Genomic DNA, 19,203 nt, shown 5'->3' with positions numbered 1-19,203 from the left:
GCTCTCGTGTCCAAGATAGATTATCCTTTTCTTTGAATGATTCCTTGCTTTAGTTGTAAGAGTATGGCCTCCGCCGAGAGGTTTGCTCTAAAGCCACTCATCGTGTCTTGGTAAAGGCCGTTTGACTCCATGTATTTGTTGAGTCTGTTAAGCATTATGTGCTCGAAGAGCTTTCCGAGGCCCGATGTCAGCGAGATTGGCCTATTGTTGTTGAGATGTAACTGTTTCCCGGGTTTGGGAATCAATAATATGTTGGCTATCTTCTCCGTTTCCCTGAGTTGTACCTGGTTTTAAACTTGATAGAAGAATTAGGTGAGTGCTTCCATGGAGCCGTCATTCATGCTTCTTATTATCTTATTCGTGATGCCGTCCGGTCCCGGCGCCGATTTCGGCTTGAGTTCCTGGATGGCCGTCCTGACCTCACTCTCCGAAATTGGTCTAGGGAGAGTGGAGTTCGGTGCGCCTTGGTATTTTCCATCGTGGCTCTTGAGTTGATAGGTTCCTTGAAAATATTTCTCTTGGATGCCTTTGATTAGGTCCTCATCTGTGCCTGCGGGCAGGTGAATAATCTTCTTTATGTTTTCTCATTGTGCCTTTTTGCTGCCTTATGGATTAATTAGGCGCCTGAAAATGTAACAGGTTCTTGCTGAGCTCATCTGCGAGTCCATGCTGTTGCAAATGACGTGCCAGCTTTGTCTCGACAGTTTGTTTGCGTGCTCTTCCATTTGCTTGTTTATTGGTGCTATTTTCTTTCCGAAAGTTATGTTGTGTTTTTTGGAGCCCAGTCTTTTGTGTAGGCTGTTCTTTGCCTCCACCATGTGTAAGAGTCGGGCGTCTGCTTGCTGCAGGTCGCCCTCTTCTGGCATTGTTTTCATGGCTGTCCTAGTGTCCTCTTGTAGTTGTTGGAGTAGCCCCTCGAGGAGACAAGGTTACATTCATTAGAGGAGGTGGAAGGGCAGGACTTCATGTGAGGGATTTGTGTGACAGAGTCGTGTCTACACCGGCTATTGGAGAAGCAGCACCTTAGAGCACAGGTTGACGAGTTGGTGGAGGACCGAAAAACCAAAAGCCAGCAGCGAGAGGTGCTAGAAGCATGGTTAGCGCAGTTAGAGAGCGCGCGTATGAAGAAGGATGCCATTTCCAGAAAGCAATGGCGCACGCCACGGGGCAAGCCCACTGAGTGTGCTTGGCTCCGAGGCAGGAAAGCGGAAGGCCAGGGCTGCTGCTTGTGAGGCCGGTGGCGGAAATGACGGCGCTGGTCATAGAGAGGCGCCTAACGCTATTGTGGAAGAAGGGAAGGGTCGCCTCTGGGCAAGAGCAACGCAGAGAGACTAAGCGCGTAAGCCCGGGCTTCAAAAGCACTTGCGCAGCCAAAAGAACCAAGGCCGCGTGGAGTCACCATTGTTGGCGGTTCTAACATGTGCAGGGCAGAGCAGGTGATAACAAAAAAGGTAGGGGAAGGAAGACGATTAACGTAGTGATGGCGAAAGCGAAAGAACATGTGTGAGAGACAGTGACACACAGACCCCAAGCGATGATAATGGGATGAATAAATGACGTGTTTCAGGTACGAGGACGAGGAGTAGCGAAGCAGGCACTGAAGGGGCTCAATGAACACAGGTTGATTTCGGACGACGTCCAAATCGTGGTCTTAATGGTGCCGGAGGTTGAGGGTACGGGAGACCACATATAAAAGGTAGTGGTAGAAGAGAACCCAGGTAACTTGGACACTCGCTAAAACAATGAATTTTGAAGTGGGTGACCTCACCCGGGAAGTGCATCGCGCGGACCGGGCCAAGCGTTTGTTAGGGATGGAGTACATTTCACTGAGTGTGTAGCGGACCACGTGGGGAGGCGACTAGGGCGGTAGCGTTTTATGGGCGCCAAGAGCAACCGGGAAGCTCGACTAAATAACAGGTAGAGTGAAAATGCGGCAGGGCAAGCGATTTCGATCGAGGTAAGAGGTACAGCGCAAAGGAAAGTGTTGAAGTGAGCCCAGATGATGCACAAAAGCTTAGAAAAGGGCATGTGGTAGCAATGCAGGCGAGCGAAGAGGCAAGCGGCGTGTCCCCGGTGACCGACACTTATTCCATACATTGGAAAAGAATTAACCGAAAGAAAAAGCGATGAGTGGCTAAGATTACCCTACATAAATATGCACAGGGGAAGATCACGGGAAAAATGGTTAGAGGTTCGCAGTCAACTAGCAAAAAAAAAACTGAAATATATGCCTATACGAAAACTTTTCTTCGAGATTTAAAAGAGCCATCGTTAATGCATGAATATATACGGCAAGGTTGTAACAGAACCGTAGGTGCTAGGAAAGGAGGAGGGTCGGCATGCTAATTCAAATGGGAGCAAATTGGCACAGAGTGAACTAAAACGGCGAAGAGCATATGTCGGTTAAGGGCCCGATAGCGACAAGAGAAACGCTGTTTGGAGTCGCTTATCTGTGCTCAGGGGATCATAGTGAGGTTAGAGAAAAGAATCAAAAAGTGGTAAGCTGCATCAAGCGGGACCTCGATCAGTTAAGACAATCGGGAGAGGGGTTCTAGTGGGAGACATCAATTCCCACATTGGGGACCTAGACGGATACACAATCTGCAACGGCAAACTCGTACTAGATATGTGTGAAGAACATATTCCCATTGTAGTAAACATAGAGAATAAATGTGAGGGGCAAATTACTTGGGAACGAGGGGAAAAGCAGTCCAGTATAGAATACAGCCTCATTTCAGAAGGAGAGTATGAAAGGTTGGCTCTAATGGAAATAGATGAAATAGGTGCCCACAGCTTAGGAAGTGACCATAAACGCATAACTTTGACTTTTGCAAAAATGGATGGTCAAAACCGAAAAATGGTGGTACACGACGTGAAATTAAACGATCAGCAAATGGCTAATATTCCGAAAAGCCTGGAGACGCAAATCGAGCAGCCTACGGAAAATTGGGAATACAGAGAACCGATTGGTTTCATTCAACGAAAGATAAGAAATAGGCTAGTAGAACAAGAAAACGAAGGAAGCTATGACACAAAGACAGCAAGCATCGAGAGGGCCCAGGGAAGCCATGCGAGTGGGAATGCAAGCAGAGGAAATACCTTGGAAGTGGAATTGGTACCACCTAAAAAGGCTGGAAGTACAATAACCTGTACAGAAAAAAACTTAAACGAGAAAGTGAGCGATGGGTCTCGGATATACGGGCAAAGGATAAAGGTGCACCGAGAAAGTTTTGGAACCATGTAAAGGAACTAAGGAAAAAGACCGAACAAGTACAACGTCATGTCGTAAACGGTAAAGGCCAGGTACTAAAAGGGGAAGAGACGGTTTTTCACATATACTCAATGATACAAGAGAAATTCAGAAGAACCGAGAGAGGGCTACAGCATTTAGGGAGTGGGGCAACTGAGGTGCGTACAGATAGAGAGAGAAAGTTGGAGTATCTAAACTGGAAAAAAAGCCGAAGAAAATGTTCCAGCTAATACGGCAACAGAGCCGGATTGAATTCGTATACAGTTGGTCAACCTACTGGGTCCAAAAAGCAAGGCACAACTGATTCGAGCAATCGAAAAAGTGATAAAAACTAAGCAAGAACCGGACAATTGGCGCAAGAGCAGGATGAAGATGATATATAAAGGTACAGGAGATAGGGCTGATGCCAATTCGTACAGGCCTATTACAGCTACCTCAGTTCCATACAGGCTGGCAATGCAAGCCATAAAAGCGGAATAGCAGGCGTGGATAGTGGGTAATCGCATACAAGGAGAACTACAAAATGAATTCCGGCGAGACAGGCGCTTAGAGGACAATTTATTTTTCCTAACCTAATGCATAGAGGTGTAAATGGCTCAGAAGCGACCACTGTGGATAGCATAAAGAGAGTCTACGACAATGTAGATAGAGAACTTCAATGGAGCATACTTGAGCGGGAAGGATTAGGCCGGGACTTTATACAGCTGTTGCAGGAAATTTACAATGAAAGCGAGGTGGAAATTACCTGCGAGGACGACCAAAAGTGCCCGGAACCGGTAGTCACAAATAGAGGCTTAAAGCAGGATTGTCCCCTGCCGCCATTGCTGTTCATGTAGTACATGGAAAGACTAGAAAGAAAGCTTGAAGAGAGTATTATAGGATTCAATCTGTGTTATAGCCGCAAAGAACAGGAAGTGGAACAACATATCCCGGGACTGATATATGCAGATGCCATAGTACTACTAGCAAATAGCAGTGTCTGCAACAATTCGCACATATATGGGGGGAAGAAGCCACTGAAGTGGGGTTAGACTTTAGCACAGCAAAGACGGAAGTTGCGGTATTTAATGACGGCGCTTGAAACGAACCGGTATTCGTTCAACAAGCAGCAATATCGTGGGTAAAGGAATACAAATATCTGGGCATATGAATTAAGGAAGGTCATGCGTATCTGAAAACTCATGAGGAGAATTTAGGAATGAACGGCAAAGGAAACGCCTCTATCATGAATCATGGAGCACTGTGGGGATATAGCAGATATCAAGTAGTGTGGGTAATCTGAAAGGGAGTAATGGTACCAGCACTCACCTTTTCAAACGCAGCAGTGTGTGTCAAATCAGAGATTAAATCAGGGCTAGAAGTAAATCAGAGGGCCGTAGGACGATTGGCATTAGGAGCACACAGTAAAACAACAAATGAGGCCGTAGAGGAAGACATGGAATGGGCCTCCTTTGAAGTGACAGAAGCAAAGAGCAAAATATGTGTTAAAGGGCGTCTTAGAAATATTTATGACCAGAGATGCGCGGCCAAAGTGGTACGGTATCTCTACATAAAAAGCGTGGACGCACAGTGGAGGAGAAGAACCAGCAGACCCAGGACAAATTATATAAAACCTGGACGTGCAGGGGAAACGAAAAAGGCTATCAAAAATGAAGTGAAAGACTCAAAGACAGTGACCTGGAAAAAGAGAATGGACACGAAGAAGTCCCTAGATATCTACAAGATCGGAATGCACGAGATCACAAGGAAAGAATTCTTCGATAATACCCAAGGGAGTGCATTGCTTTTTGAAGTCCGGGCGGGTTGCTTAAGGGCAAAAAGGATTGTCTGTGAGCCGGTACAGGAAGAACTGTGTGCAGGCTGCGGAAATAAGCCAGGAACCATGCGACATATTGTAACGGAGTGCAAAAGTATCCGTCCAGTCCTCAGTGTTGGAGCCATCCAGCTACCGGAAGCTACGGAAAAGTGAACTGGACAGCTGTAGAGGTTAGTAAAAGAGGGTTAGAATGTTGTGGGGAAAGAGCACAGAACAATCTGAGAGTACATGCGAAGAAGTCAGACTAGCACAAAAATTTTTATAAAGGTATTACTGCAAAGCAGTAAATTTCTAACCCCCCCTCCCTACCCTTTTCATTCCGGTGTCACTGATTTACTCGGCGCCGCTCCGGGGTACTCCTCACCACAGCTGACAGCTCTTTCACAACAATTTTCCCCCTCGCCTCCACCGATGCTCCTGTGGCAAATCGCGTCGTCGGCAGCTAAGGTTGGTATGAGGTTATCAGATGACTGCAAAATATAAACAGAAGCACGGATGAGCGTAAAAAAACGAACTGACGATTACTACACTCCCTAATATGAAACGAACTGACGATTACTACACTCCATAATATGAAATTTTCTGCGCAGCGCGAGCTGCAGTCTTCTCGGTCACGGCTCATTTCTGCTGCGTCTCAGGAAGTGTTCGCGTGATCCGAGAACATACGGCGGCGTGCGCTACTCTGCTGCTACCTCGCAGTACGCCGCCGCCGCAAGCCAGCATGTTGCAAATCGTGTTTGAACCTCCCGCGATAATGCCACGGGGTTCGGATTAGCCCCGCAGATGGAAGGAGCGAACATGTTGTTGCCTATCATGTTTGAACCTTTCGCGCAAACGTCACGTGGTTTGGATTAGTGGAGAATAGAACAGCTTCTGGTGAAAGTGTCAGGGGTGGGGAAGGGGGCGTTTCTTGGCGGCACAACATGAAACGTGCGAGGGAAAGGCAGTGTCAACGCGTAAATGTGGGCTAGTTGGTTCGAACTGTGAAACATGGCCAAGTAGCGCGATAAAGACGGTACAAAAGTAGAGACCATGCAGGACTAGCGCTAGACATCCCCTGAAATTTGTACTACACACATCAAAAGATATACAGGAAGGGCGCATGCGTGAACATGCTCAAACAAAAAGAAAAAAAGACAAGGTCAAGTTGTGCATTTTGTTACGCACGTGGCAAGTAATCTGCAGATAATCTATTTCTTTTTTTGATAAACTCACAGATGCCGTGCTTACACAACTTTTCACGGGTTTTGATTGATTGATTGATTGATTGATTGATTGATTGATTGATTGATTGATTGATTGTGGGGTTTAACGCGCCGACGCAACGCAGGCGATCAGGCGCGCCGTAGTGGAGGGGTCCGGATTAATTTCGACCACCTGGGGATCTTTATCGTGCGCCGAAATCTCGTACACACGAGCGTTTTTGCTTTTCGCCTCCATCAAAAAAGCGGCCGCCGCGGCCGGGAATGGAACCCGCGACCTCGTGCTCAGTGGCGCAACGCTTTAGCCACTGAGCCACCGCGGCGGGTTTTTCACGGGTTTTCATGATGCGCCACGCTACAAACAATTCACGGCTGGCTTGGTCCTTAAAACAGGGCAATATTACTGCCGCCGTTGCCACCACTGCCGCCGCTTGCCAGTGCGTTCCACGAGAAGACAGTAATATTGCGCTGTTTTAAGGACCAAGCCAGCCGTGAATAGTTTGAAGCGTGGCGAATCATTAAAGCCGGTGAAAAGTGTGTAAGCACATCATCTATTAGTGGAACCAAAAAAGAAATAGATTATCTGTATGCGAACTTGCCACATGCGTAAAAAAATGCACACTTGACATTGCCTTTTTTGTTTGTGCTCTAAGCATGTTCACGTATGCGCCCTTCCCGTATATCTTTTGATGTGTGTAGTAAAAAATTCAGTTGATGTCTAGCGTTAGTCCTGTGTGGTCTTAGTTTTGTGCCGTCTTTGCCGCGCTACGTGACCATGTTTCACAGGAAAGGCAGTGAGATCGATGACACCGTAGCCGCACGTGTCGACTCCACTTTACGCTTCGCTAGACGCTCCTCTCCGTTTTCTTTCTTTCGTCACTGCTGCGTTCGCTCAATAGGTTACGTGGACATGAACAGACGCCGCTCCCGCAAAGCCCAGGTAACGGCTGCCCCCTAAAACGACCTAAACCCGCCGTCGCCGTTTCCACTCAAATTCACTTCGCCAAGTATCTGCGAAACCCTCCCCGTAGAAAAGAAATTTCCCCAGTTGGAACGCCGGTTTGAGCCCATATTTATGTGTCTTCTAGGAATGCCTTCCGAGCGACATTTTCGCCGGTGTCTTGCATGCCTAAGTATTCGCTATCACCTGTTACCGGTTTATGCGTTCACGGTTTGTGGGGAGAAAAAGGGGGCGTGCACGCACAGCTAGAACCGGCATTTCACCACTACCGATGAAATGCCGGTTGTACTGGTATTTAATTTCGAAATTTACATGGCTCAATGCGGTTAGTTGGCTCTCCTCCTGGAGGACAGCCAACTAAGCAGGGCAGCCAGACAGTTGGCTGGAGTGTTTGGTGTGTGGGTTGATGTGTTACACAGACACCTTACACACACAGTAAGATGCATACGAAAAGGAAGAGAAACGATGGCATGGCATGTAGAGCTCAAGGGCTCTCAGCTTTTAAATTGTAAGGGACGGATGCATGCGGTTCATTTGGAGGAAAAAGAGCAAGAATCGAAGCATGGCCGGAGCACATGCGCCCATGGATGCAAAAACAACGCAGAGCTGCTGGCGGAGCCGTTGCCGCCTCAAATTCAGCTATTGGAGTAGCGGTGAATCCTTCACTGATGAACAGCCAGCTTTGAACGCTGGCTTGAGCCAATATCACTTATTCAGATGGCTTTCAGGGGATATTTTCGATTGCGCTTGTCAATTCTAAGCACGCGCACATGACCGGTTGCTGGTTTATGCGTGCGCCGGTTTCTAGTTGAGAATAGTGGAAGGGAGGAGGCGAGGCGTGCACGCGCAGCTATATGTTTTATGCTGAAATTTGGACGTGGACGTTAAACGGCCCAATGGCACCTGTCGGGAGTCGTTAGTGGTAGAGCGGATTGGGTTTGTGTGTTAGTCTCTGTTCAGATTACCGATGCAAAACCTGCAATATGATATATGGATGTAAAAAAACTGCCTTGTCACGCAGTTTGGTTGGCTGAGACGTGAATTGATGTATTCTTTAAAGTTAATACGACAGTAGGGATAACAGTCTGAGCCCGGCCTCACAAAAACAGTAAGATGCTTACGACGCATTACGGACAAAAACTGTTCCATGTTTATATAAAAAAACAAAGCTTGGATTCATTAGAGGTTCATTCAGATGATTGGCTAGGAAATATGCTCCATCGCAAATTACGATAAATGTGTTTTACTTCATGCACTCCGTTGAATGCGTCCAGTTTGGCACGTCATCCTTCTTCACAGAGTGGTAGGGCACTGATTTTTTTCTTTTTATTGTATTTTTATACTTTTCGTTTATATTTTTTAGCGAAGTGATTGTACAGTGGCATTACGACTACGGCCGCTGTGCAACGCCACCCCGTTACAAAGGGGAAGCCGCTAAGCATCATCGTCGTCATCAGTAACGGCGCCCAGTGCACGATGTATATTCTTGTCTATACTTTGTTATTTCTTGTATGAACCAAATATCGGGGTAACCTGTACTATATATTACCGTTTTCTGAACGAAATTCCCAGTAGACAATTGCTCATAGTTTTGGGCCTTTGTATTTTGTGTCAGTTCCCTTCCCCCCAATTCCACACGATGAGCAACGAAACAGTTCAGCACTGCACATGGTGAAGTATGTTGCAGTACCTCCAGTGTCGGTTGCTTCAATAAATAACCGGCTGTAATATGGAGGACGCCTGCATTACTCACGGAGCATCCCCATATAGGCGCATATTGTGTGCGTCTCTTAGTACTTTCTCTCAGAACTACGTAAAATGTTTGTATGGCTCAGTGCATCGAATATTTACAAGCTGTGGCATAAAGTGACAACGTTAAAATAAAAGGAAGCGCGGAGCTTTGCACACGACAGGCGATGTTGTGTTTCTTCTCGATTTCCAATGCGGGTATCTGTCGAAAGTGGAATGCTTGGAATGAAAAAATATTTAAACCTCAGCCTTGCTTTGAGACGTTTGTATTGCTATTGTACTTTGTGTTCAAGTGGCGATGTCACCCGAATTAAGATAACCCAATGCCGCATCCTACCTTAGTACGGATAGGGATATTCAATTGGTTATTACTTATGTACATGCGAAAACATCCTTTGGCAAATACCGCCCCCCACCAACCATGCAATGTACTGGATGTGCACCAGAATGCCTTATTGGTAAAGCTATCAAATTTATCCTTATACTAGTGTAAATGTAAATTACTCCTAACAAAAGACAAAGCAAGTAAATAATATTGCCAGCAAAGACAGGCCTCATGAAGTATCCTAAAATAGGACAAAAGTATCTAGATTTACTAAACATCGCAACTCTCGTACAAAAAACCTTCGGAAGAGGAGCGGGGTATGAATGCGCCTGTATTAGGTGGCAACTGTCTAAAATTGCCTGCATTTTCTGCTCCCCCAGGTTGACGTATTCATGAATACTAAAGTTGGTACCAGGACATGCAGGTAGGCTGAAAAAAATTGGAACTGCAATGTAAGCTTTGCTTGCAGTTATTTACAGCATATTTATGGTTTCAATGGTATTAAGCTGTAGATGGAAAGGAAAATAATGCCCGGTAAATGTCTCTTGCGGAGTTCTTGGTGCTTCCCACAGCCGTGCAATACCCTATGTCCCACCAGCCATCAAATAATATTCGGTGCCATGGATATGTTTCCAGACCACCTTTGAGCACTGTCGAAATACAATTTTCTGCTTGTGTAAACATGGAGATAAGCAGGGTGCTTTGTTTTTTTTTATTGGTGGCCTATTAGGCAGTGTGGCATCGCGTACTTAATACTGCATGTGCAACTCAATGGCAGTATAGGCCCGTGTACCTGCAGGGAGTGCCCGCAGGCTGCGGCTAGGCAAAGCGCTTCTCTCCCGGCCCGAGGAAATGGGCCGCTGAGGCTGAAGCTGGGTCTGATGCTGATTATGAGGGGTGGTTGCGGTTGACAAAGACGTGTCTGGTATAATTTTGATCTCACGCAGGTCGTTATTACATCCAACTCTGTAACATTTGAAACGGCTGAGGCCCTCCGCTCCTATAAAGTTCGGCGCATGAAAACAGCAACTTGGCAACAGCTTACAAATCTGACCATCATTATATTGATTACGAGTATAGTGTTTTCGTGCCCTGAGATACAATGGTATAACCTCTTGTTGTCATCATCATCATCATCCCTGCTTAAAATAAGGCATCGATATCAATACGACATGAATGTTATTGTGAATACTTCAATGATACGTCTTCGATGTCGCCGACATTTCAATGACATGTCTAAGAAGCTCTATGGCATGTCACTGACATCGAAATGATTTCAATGGCATATCGTTGTCCTCTAACATTATTAAGGTCCGATGTCACAAAGACTTCAACGACATAAGAAATAAGTGTTACGACATGTCTGATATCGTAAGGCCTTCTTTGACATGTCGATGTGCTCCAACATCATAAAGGTCTGATATCGCGTAAAGTCGAACGACATGTAAAAAAAATCGACAATATGTTTATAATATAAAGATTTCAACGATTAGTCGCAGAATATCTGCAGTATGTCTTAAAGGTATTCTTATGACGTGTGACATATCGCACACATCTGCCCAGTGTGCCCTGTGGTTTCTGTAACATATTGCATACAACATGTGTTCTGCCTTGTCAACAAGTACAAAAAATGCACAGTACAAACGCTGACACCTTGCACTCTGGCTTTACTTAAACAAAATTCAAATTCTTGTTTAACCTGTTCTTTTGTCAATGTTTGTACAGGATGCATAATTCGAACTCGGTCATTCAGTTATTTCATAAATTTCGCTTGTGCACAGTAGAAAATATCTACTGCTTCATTACCAACAGATAAAGATTTGTGTCCAAATATCAATAAACGGTTGAACATTTAACATAATAATGTCAAGGCTTCATAAAAGAAGGTTTTGCTACTAAACAAACGTTCAAAATAAAGAAAAACGTTATTGTAGAGCATTGTTCTTAGCCTTACTCAGTATTCAAAGCAGACCGTATTAGGTTCGGTCATTTTCTAAAACCCTTATTTTGGTCGTTACCCAATTAGTTGAAACTGACCAATCTTGTTTATAGGCCCTGAAAGGGGTGGTCAGCAGTAGAAGACCACTTAACTGTTTGAGGACTTTTCTCCTCTGCTTAAAGTTTGTTTTGTGTAGTTTAGCCGTAAAAATACTAGAAAATGTCATTAAAATCTGTGTCCAAACATACGGTGAACTTCTGTCTTTCCCAGAGAGATAGCTGATGACTTCTGCTCATTAAACAAACTTCCAATGCCCCGTCCAGTTTGCAACAATGAGAATTGAGTATGTACAGTGCGCAACACCCTTGTCTATAACACTGAGTTCAACTTCAACTGGTTACCTCTCGAAACTGCGAACTCAAACTTTTCCCAAAAAAAGTTGACGTCAAAATATATGTTCAGTACTTCAAAATGACACAGTAGTTTTCTTGAAATGATTTTTGGCCGAGGCAAGATAAGCTTATAATTACCAAAGCTGTGTTATAAACAAGGGTGTTGCCCTCTGTACAAAATATGGTCATTGAATACAGCATTTTTTGTCATATCAACAAAAAAAAAAGATACTGAGCAACCAAACTTTTTAATCCTCATGGGTAACCTTTTTGGCCCTTCGGAATAAGGGCGGTGCTTAAGTTTGCCTTTATTTTCGTTCTTGGGTATGTGTTCATCTGTGCTTGTCAGCAACTGCGCACAGCCTGCTTGTAAATGTCGCGATGCTATCTCCCCCCCCTTACACTCTTTGTTTTTTTTCCTGTTGCATCTCTTAGCCATAGTCATTGTGATAGCTTTATTCGCACAAAGAGCTTGCCCACCCAATAGTGTGCATAGCTAGAGGAAAGGTGGATGTCTTCCTTTGGAAAGTTCTCTTTTGCGGTGTTGCTGTACCCGTTCACAACTGCTTACAAATTTCTGGTAGATGACACCGTACATTCTCTACACCTCTTTTTTCTGTCGCACCTCTTGAAAGAAATTTTGTGCACAATGACTTTTGCGAGTGTTGCTGGGGTTGCTGCACACCGTGTTAGCCGTGAGATATTTTTGTTTCTTAGTCATTATTGTGTGTGTGTCAGGTTGTAATTCATACCCTCTCCGTCTACTTCTTCAATCTGTTAACCCTATCCCCCCTACATACACACCAGCAGGTATTTGTATATCTGCCACGCGGCACGAACTGGTACTTGGACTATTTGTTAGACTGCTTAGCCAACCGTTCAGTAACCCTATGTTAGACTGGGCAATGTAAATACACAGCACTTCCACTCTGCTGCAAAGTGAACTGACAGCATTATTAGCTGCCATTTATACACGACACGTAAAAACACACTCAGGGATTTCTAACAACATCTTCGATGAACTGCACCAGTTCACCCCGGGGTGCAACAGTGCGTCTTTTCATCGTCGATAAACTGCACTGGTGTGCACCATCTGTCCTCAATCAACTGAGGCACACCATCGGGGGGGAAGTTTTTGGTTGCTCTGCCGCACACTGAGGGAGTCGACGGGGCTCCGGGATGCAATCCCCAGATACATTGCGAACGATGCCGGAGAACGGCTTCATCTGCCGTCTGCTGCAGCGACAGTGGCGACGGCGCATCCATGCACTTGTGTGAAGGTGGACGGAGCTGTATGTTGTTGCTGAGAAGGATGACTTGCTTCCGAATTCATCGGGCAACGATGCGACAAGCTCCGAATGGGTGGCAACAACGGCCAGAGATTGTAAATGAGGACGCGAACTTCTTGTACTGCAAAGAAGGCTGAATGAATTGCCAGCCAGTTGGAGATTGGCATTCGCTTCGTTCGATTGAATTATCATGAACGGTCACTGGAGTGCCTAGACCATGAAGACCTAATTATCATGAACGGTCACTGGAGTGCCTAGACCATGAAGACCTACATGCTTTGCTGTTGCGGAAGGGTGGAACGAAACAGGCGCTCGTATTATGGCTGCAATGAAGATGACAGGCAGCTTGTATGTAGAGGTTTAGTGGAAGCGGTGAAAGTATGTTGTCGCACATGTGTGACGGATATGGGTTGTATGTACACATAATAATTGGTCTTCAAAAATATCACTTTCGAGTAGCTCTGTGTCATGTTACGCTGCTGTATTGCTACTTTTGAGCGTTTTTATGAGTTGTTTTCTTAGTTTAAGAGTTGGCACTTGGTTAGAACCGCTCACTTTGTTCCCAATCAACACTCCGTGCCGGTGCGCACCGCCACAGGGCACTATGCATTATGCCGTTTTTGGGGGCAAACCCGGTGTGTGTTGATCGAGGACGTTATAAGTTAACAACAGATTAAAACTAAAATGCACCATTTATCATTTTCAGTGTAACTAACATCCCTTGTTTCTTCAGCGAATGTTATTATGGAGCTTACTGGAAGATGCCTAAATTGAGTTTAAACAAGAGTTTATCCAGAATGTTGTTTTGGGGGTGTTAAAAATTCTTCTAGTGGAGTGTTGGGGAGTTGAAGAAATCCCTGAGTTTAAACTTTCAACGCTCCAACAGGAATTTCAGTATTTGAAAACAGGGGCTGATGGGACATGCTTAATACATAAAAGCACTGGGGTGAAGCAACAAACTGTTAAACATAACAAGAAGGGACTAGCCATACCTTCTGCTTTCTTTTTTAATGAACGGTACCATGCACAGCCAAACTGTTCACTGTGAAGTATTTGTTTCCTGATAACAGCAGGTTTGATAGACGCTATCAAACAGTGTATGATAGACGCTAGATGCACACGTTTGTGCCCTGACTGTTCACACTGTATTTTTCCTTTAACAGCCATCAGAGAAGCCCTACCAAATACCGATGTCAACATATCCTTTGGCTCATACCAAGGCAAGCACAGTTGATTGCTGCAGCCTTGTTTGCTTTTCGTTCGAAACAAACTTAATAGGCTGTACAGATGTATTTGAGGGCGTGTAGGCAGGATTTATATCTTCTATTTTTACATGGGCTGCTGGCAACGGCCTGTAACATTTTTTCCGCTCGTCGCTGTTGCCCAAGTACTTGTTTGATGTGCCCATTACGGTTTTCGTTTCGCTCGTCGCTTGCCCTGCAATATACGCATGTACTATACAACTACAGAGGTTTTCGCTGCTGTCAGCAGTCGTTTTACACAAGGGGTTAATTAGCGTGATGTGGCCTGACAAGATCGGTGCATTACAAACAAGTGTTACTAAACTGGCGGCGTAGTTCATTTCATTTGTGGCTACCGTGACTTGCGTAGAAGAGATCGGGGATGATCTGCGATAGCTTTTCTTCAGTCAAATAGGGAGCTATGGCTAAATCGCTTGTAGCACTAGCATATTTGGCCTTGTCAGCAAAAGTGCTGCGTGAGAAACAAGCGCTTTAACTGCCGGAATGTGTAAAATACAGCCAAAACAAGACACACGCAACAATATTCGTTGACGCTTAGGTAAGTATACCAAATTCTTAGCGGGCGTTTATAAGTGGGTGAGATAGCTCAGTGGGCATGCGGCTAAAAGGAGGAAAATATTCCAAGTTTTTATTGGCTCCTAAAACCACTGTCAGTTGGGAACAACAGTTGGGGACATTTAGGGAATTTGTTGTTGAAGCGAGCGGGCTTGTTGTAGCCTCGGGCGTCGCCTCCTAGGAATTTCCCTGTAAGGAGCTGATACCGGCGTCTAGCAGCAGACTACGTAAGAAACAGCTGGAGATAAAGCTTCTTTTTGTAATTAATTCAGTCTTGACGCCTTTCTTGTTTTACGATATTGTTTTACGAATGCGGAGCGTGCCTGCCCGAGTTTGTCCTTTGGTGGTTCCTTTATGCCTTTAGTTTTTGCCTTCATATCCCCATAATATTGCTGCTGCCACACCAACCAATCATCAGACTTGGAGGACGTTTCATTCATTATTTCTCCGGCAGTGAATCATATTTTATGTTCCTTGCTTCTTCCGAGAACAATGAGAAAATCGAAGGAAAAGTCGTTGCAGACCTGCGAGATTTTCTAGAAGCGCGGGCGTATACCGGGGAGAACAGTAATCGCAATAGCAGTTTTGCTTGTACAGTGTGTCAAATATAAACTAAAAAATCGTAGGATGAGGATGAGATAGGACGAGGCAGTTTCCTTATCTGGTCATTCCAAAATGCCCATTTATTGACTATAGATGACCTAACCAAGTTTGTGTTATTACAAGATGCTTGATTGCTGTGACACTATAGCACTTTGTAGTAACCGATGTAGAGAAGCATTAGATTCCTTCCAACTTACACGCCTCAAGAGCAGATGTCAAGACCAGTACTAAATAAGTCAAAATTTTTAGAAACTGGATTTGTAAAAAAACCTGCAGTGTTGCATACCAATCTATCATGTCTTCTTGTGATAGCCTTTGAAATGTTCCTCGGGCAAACGAATTATAAACTGTTAGCTTGAGGGGTGCCACTTGAAATGGTTGTGGGTGTTGACTACCCGGCAGTTGTTTAAACTACAGCACAAATACCAGGTAAGTGACCAGGAGATGACGACGTGCAAGTGCTCGTATATTGTCCTCCACTATATTTCAACGTTCCTGCACTATTTTATTTGCAAAATGTGAAAGGAATATACCAAATGAAGGGGCAAGTTTTTAGTTTTATTTATTCCCAGTTTAACAGCTAAAGAAGATGACAGGTACCAGAGGTGCCCAGCACAAACGTTCTAGTGCATCCAGAAGCTTTTTGAGAACTCTGAGAAATCGCGGTTTGAAAACCGGTCAAGCATTGCACTTATTTCATTAGGAGACCTTAATTCAAAATTCAAATTACCAAATAGCTTAAACAAAGTATACTGTTATTGTGTTACTTGTGTGTACATTTTTAGTAATCGTATGGACAGTGATGTTTCTGCTGTGTTGTTTTCATTTATTTTTTCTTGTACGCATATGGCAGAATTCTATTATGTTATTATTCTTAGTTTAATATGCTGAGGCCCCACACCCGCCATTAATGTCCGGGCGGCCATAAGGGTATCTTGAATAAATAAATATAGCACATAAAATACATGAAAAAGCCGCATCTACAAATTAACGTTCGTGTAGCAGTTAAAATGTGTAAAATAAATAATAAATTGGCACATTTTCACTAAAAACCCTAATACCAATGAAAATACGACCAACTCTAGCTTTCCTCAAAATTTTGTATAGCAGTAGTCTCTTTGAACCGGGCAAAACTACTGTAAACATCTTGCATACAATTTTGCTTGCACGTAAATTGCGGGCAACCCCAATTGGGCGTCGCTGAAGCTGTCGTGTAGCGATGACTTACTTGGCCGTCTCTTTCTATGATTTTGCCCCTAAGGAAACAAGTCACATCCTACAGTCGCCATGAGGTCGGTCGACCTTCTAAACAAGAGAGCTATTGCATAGTGCTTATTTCTAAACACTATTTAAAGTTATTACTCTCACTCTTGTGACACCTAAGGCTCATTTAGCTGAAGAGCACCCATATGTGGGCAGCAAGTTCTATAGTGGTTCGAAGTGGCAAAGATTCGGCAAAACAAAACCCTGTGCTGATGTCAGGATGATGCTCTGCCAGTGTAGTGCAAGGGTGGAGATTACTCGACCTTTCCATGATACTGCATTAATCACGACTAAGTTCACTTAGGTGTCGTGGACATTTCGGAGAAGTGCAGAGCAAAAGCTGTTTTGAAGAACGACTTAGAAATACTGATGGCCAGGAATGGGCGGACAGAATGTTATGGTCTCTATTAACTCCAAACTCAAAACAAGTCAGCTTATATCATGTAAAAAATGCCTTAAGAGTAGCACTATTAAACGTTCATAGCATGATTAGGCTCTACTTTAAGGAACACTGATACGAAATATAAAAGCTGAAATATTATGCAAAATGTTACCTCTGTATATGAAGACGTTAATTGCAGCCATTCAGTATAACATATTTTTAATCAAATTTAATCTTTGCATGCACAAGAAAGCTCCGGATGAATAGCCTTTTGAGAGTGGCATATGCAAGACGCGTGGAGTGCCTCGCTATGCAATTTGCCCCAACCTCCTGACATTAGGGCTCCAGTGACAGCCAACACACTGGCTGCTGATGGTGCACGCTGCACTTCCTTGTGAGTAACGTCACAGTTTTAGGATTGATATCGTGTAGCTCGGGCGCGTGTGACCAGGGCCAGCCTGGGCGCACTTGCTCATTCTAGCGCGCGCGCCCAGACTGACCATGATGCAACGAGAACACTCACACGAAAGCGCCATTCTCTAATGACGGCCGTCTTGGTGTTCGTTTTGTTGAAGCCAAAAATGTCAAAAAAATTAGTGCCCTTCCAATCTATGAAGAAGGATGACCTGCAAAGCTGGATGCATTCCAAAGGGTGCACGAAATAAAATACATTTATTGTAATTTGCGATGGACCATATTTCTTTGACAATCAGCTGAATGAACCTCTGATGAATCTAAGGTTTGTTTTTTTCAGATAAACATGGAACAATCTGTGTCTCTAATGCGTCGTAAGCATCTTCTTGTTTGTGTAAGGCCGGGTTCAGACTGTTGCGACAACTGTCGTAATAACTTTAAAGAATGACGTCATTTCACGTCTCAGCCACCCGAACTGCGTGACATTGCTGTTTTTTTACGCCCATATATCACGATGTGGTTTTTGCATCAGTAATCTCACCATAGCCTAACACACAAACCTAATCCGCTCTACCACTAACGACTCCCGACGGGTCCCACTGGGACGTTTAACATTTGCGTTTGAATCTTGTACCAGTAAAACGGACATGCCATCCACCAGCACGGGCATGAAACGTATAGCTGCGCCTGCATGCCTCGCCTGCTTCCTCCCACTATTCTCCACTACACCTGGGCACGTATAAATCGGCAGCCGGTCATGTGCGCGCTCCTAGAATTGACAGACGCCATCCAAAATATCCCCTGAAAGCCCTCTGAAGAAGTGATACTGACTCACGCAAGCGTTACAAGCGGGCTGTTCATCCGGGAGGGTTTCGCCGCTACTCCACCAGCTGCACTTGAGGCGGTAACGGCGGCGCCAGCAGCTTTCTGTTGTTTTTGCATCCATTCGCGCTTGCGCTCGGGCCATTGCTTGGATTCTGGCTCTTTTTCCTCCAAACGAACGGCATGCATCGGTCCCATAACGATTTAAAAGCTGGAAGCCCTTGAGCTCTATTCTCGCATACAAACATGTTCGTTTTCCTTCCCTTCGTATGTATCTTACTGTTAAGGAAGACTGCCAAACACCAAACACTCGGTTAAGGAAGACTGCCAACTAACCGCATTGAGCCATGTAAATTTCGACAAATAAATACCAGTACAACCGGCATTTCATCGGTAGTGGTGAAATGCCGGTTCTAGCTGTGCGTGCACGCCCCCTTTTTCTCCCCACAAACCGTGAACGCATAAACCGGTAACAGGTGATAGCGAATACTTAGGCATGCAAGACACCGGCGAAAATGTCGCTCGGAAGGCATTCCTAGAAGACACATAAATATGGGCTCAAGCCGGCGTTCCAACTGGGAAAATATCTCTTCTACGGGTAGGGTTTCGCAGATACTTGGCGAAGTGAATTTCAGTTGAAACGGCGACGGCGGGTTTAGGTCGTTTTAGGGGGCAGCCCTTTGGCAGCCGTTACCTGGGCTTTGCGGGAGCGGCGTCTGTTCATGTCCACGTAACCGATTGAGCGAACGCAGTAGCGACGAAAGAAAGAAAACCGAGAGGAGCGTCTAGTGAAGTGTGAAGTGGAGTACGACACGTGCGGCTACGGCGTCATCGCTCTCACTGCCTTGCCCTCGCACGTTTTATGTTTCGCCAGCAAGGAACGCCCTCCCCCTAACACTTTCTCCTGAAGCTGTTCCATTCTCCGCTAATCCAAACCACGTGACGTTTGCGTGGGAGGTTCCAACACGATATGCTACAA

General features: G+C 44.9%; 1 protein-coding gene across 2 annotated transcripts in view; it reads left to right on the top strand.

Annotated features, from left to right (window-relative positions):
• The window catches only part of LOC144141457 (uncharacterized), a 100,077-nt gene that overhangs the window by 75,452 nt on the left and 5,422 nt on the right, over positions 1-19,203 (top strand). For both annotated transcript variants that reach the window (XR_013316612.1, XM_077673012.1), the window contains one exon: positions 9,684-9,727. Coding sequence is in view for 1 of the 2 variants with exons in the window: in XM_077673012.1 (XP_077529138.1) it covers positions 9,684-9,727 (44 nt within the window). In the remaining variant the exon portion in view is untranslated. The remainder of the gene's footprint in view (positions 1-9,683; positions 9,728-19,203) is intronic.

Source organism: Haemaphysalis longicornis, unplaced genomic scaffold (assembly GCF_048455015.1).
Source record: "Haemaphysalis longicornis isolate Haplotype H1 unplaced genomic scaffold, Haemaphysalis longicornis Haplotype H1 scaffold_6, whole genome shotgun sequence".
In the NCBI taxonomy this organism is placed as follows: domain Eukaryota; kingdom Metazoa; phylum Arthropoda; class Arachnida; order Ixodida; family Ixodidae; genus Haemaphysalis; species Haemaphysalis longicornis.
Note: the sequence above shows the minus strand (reverse complement) of the source record. Positions and strands in the feature narration are given on the sequence as shown.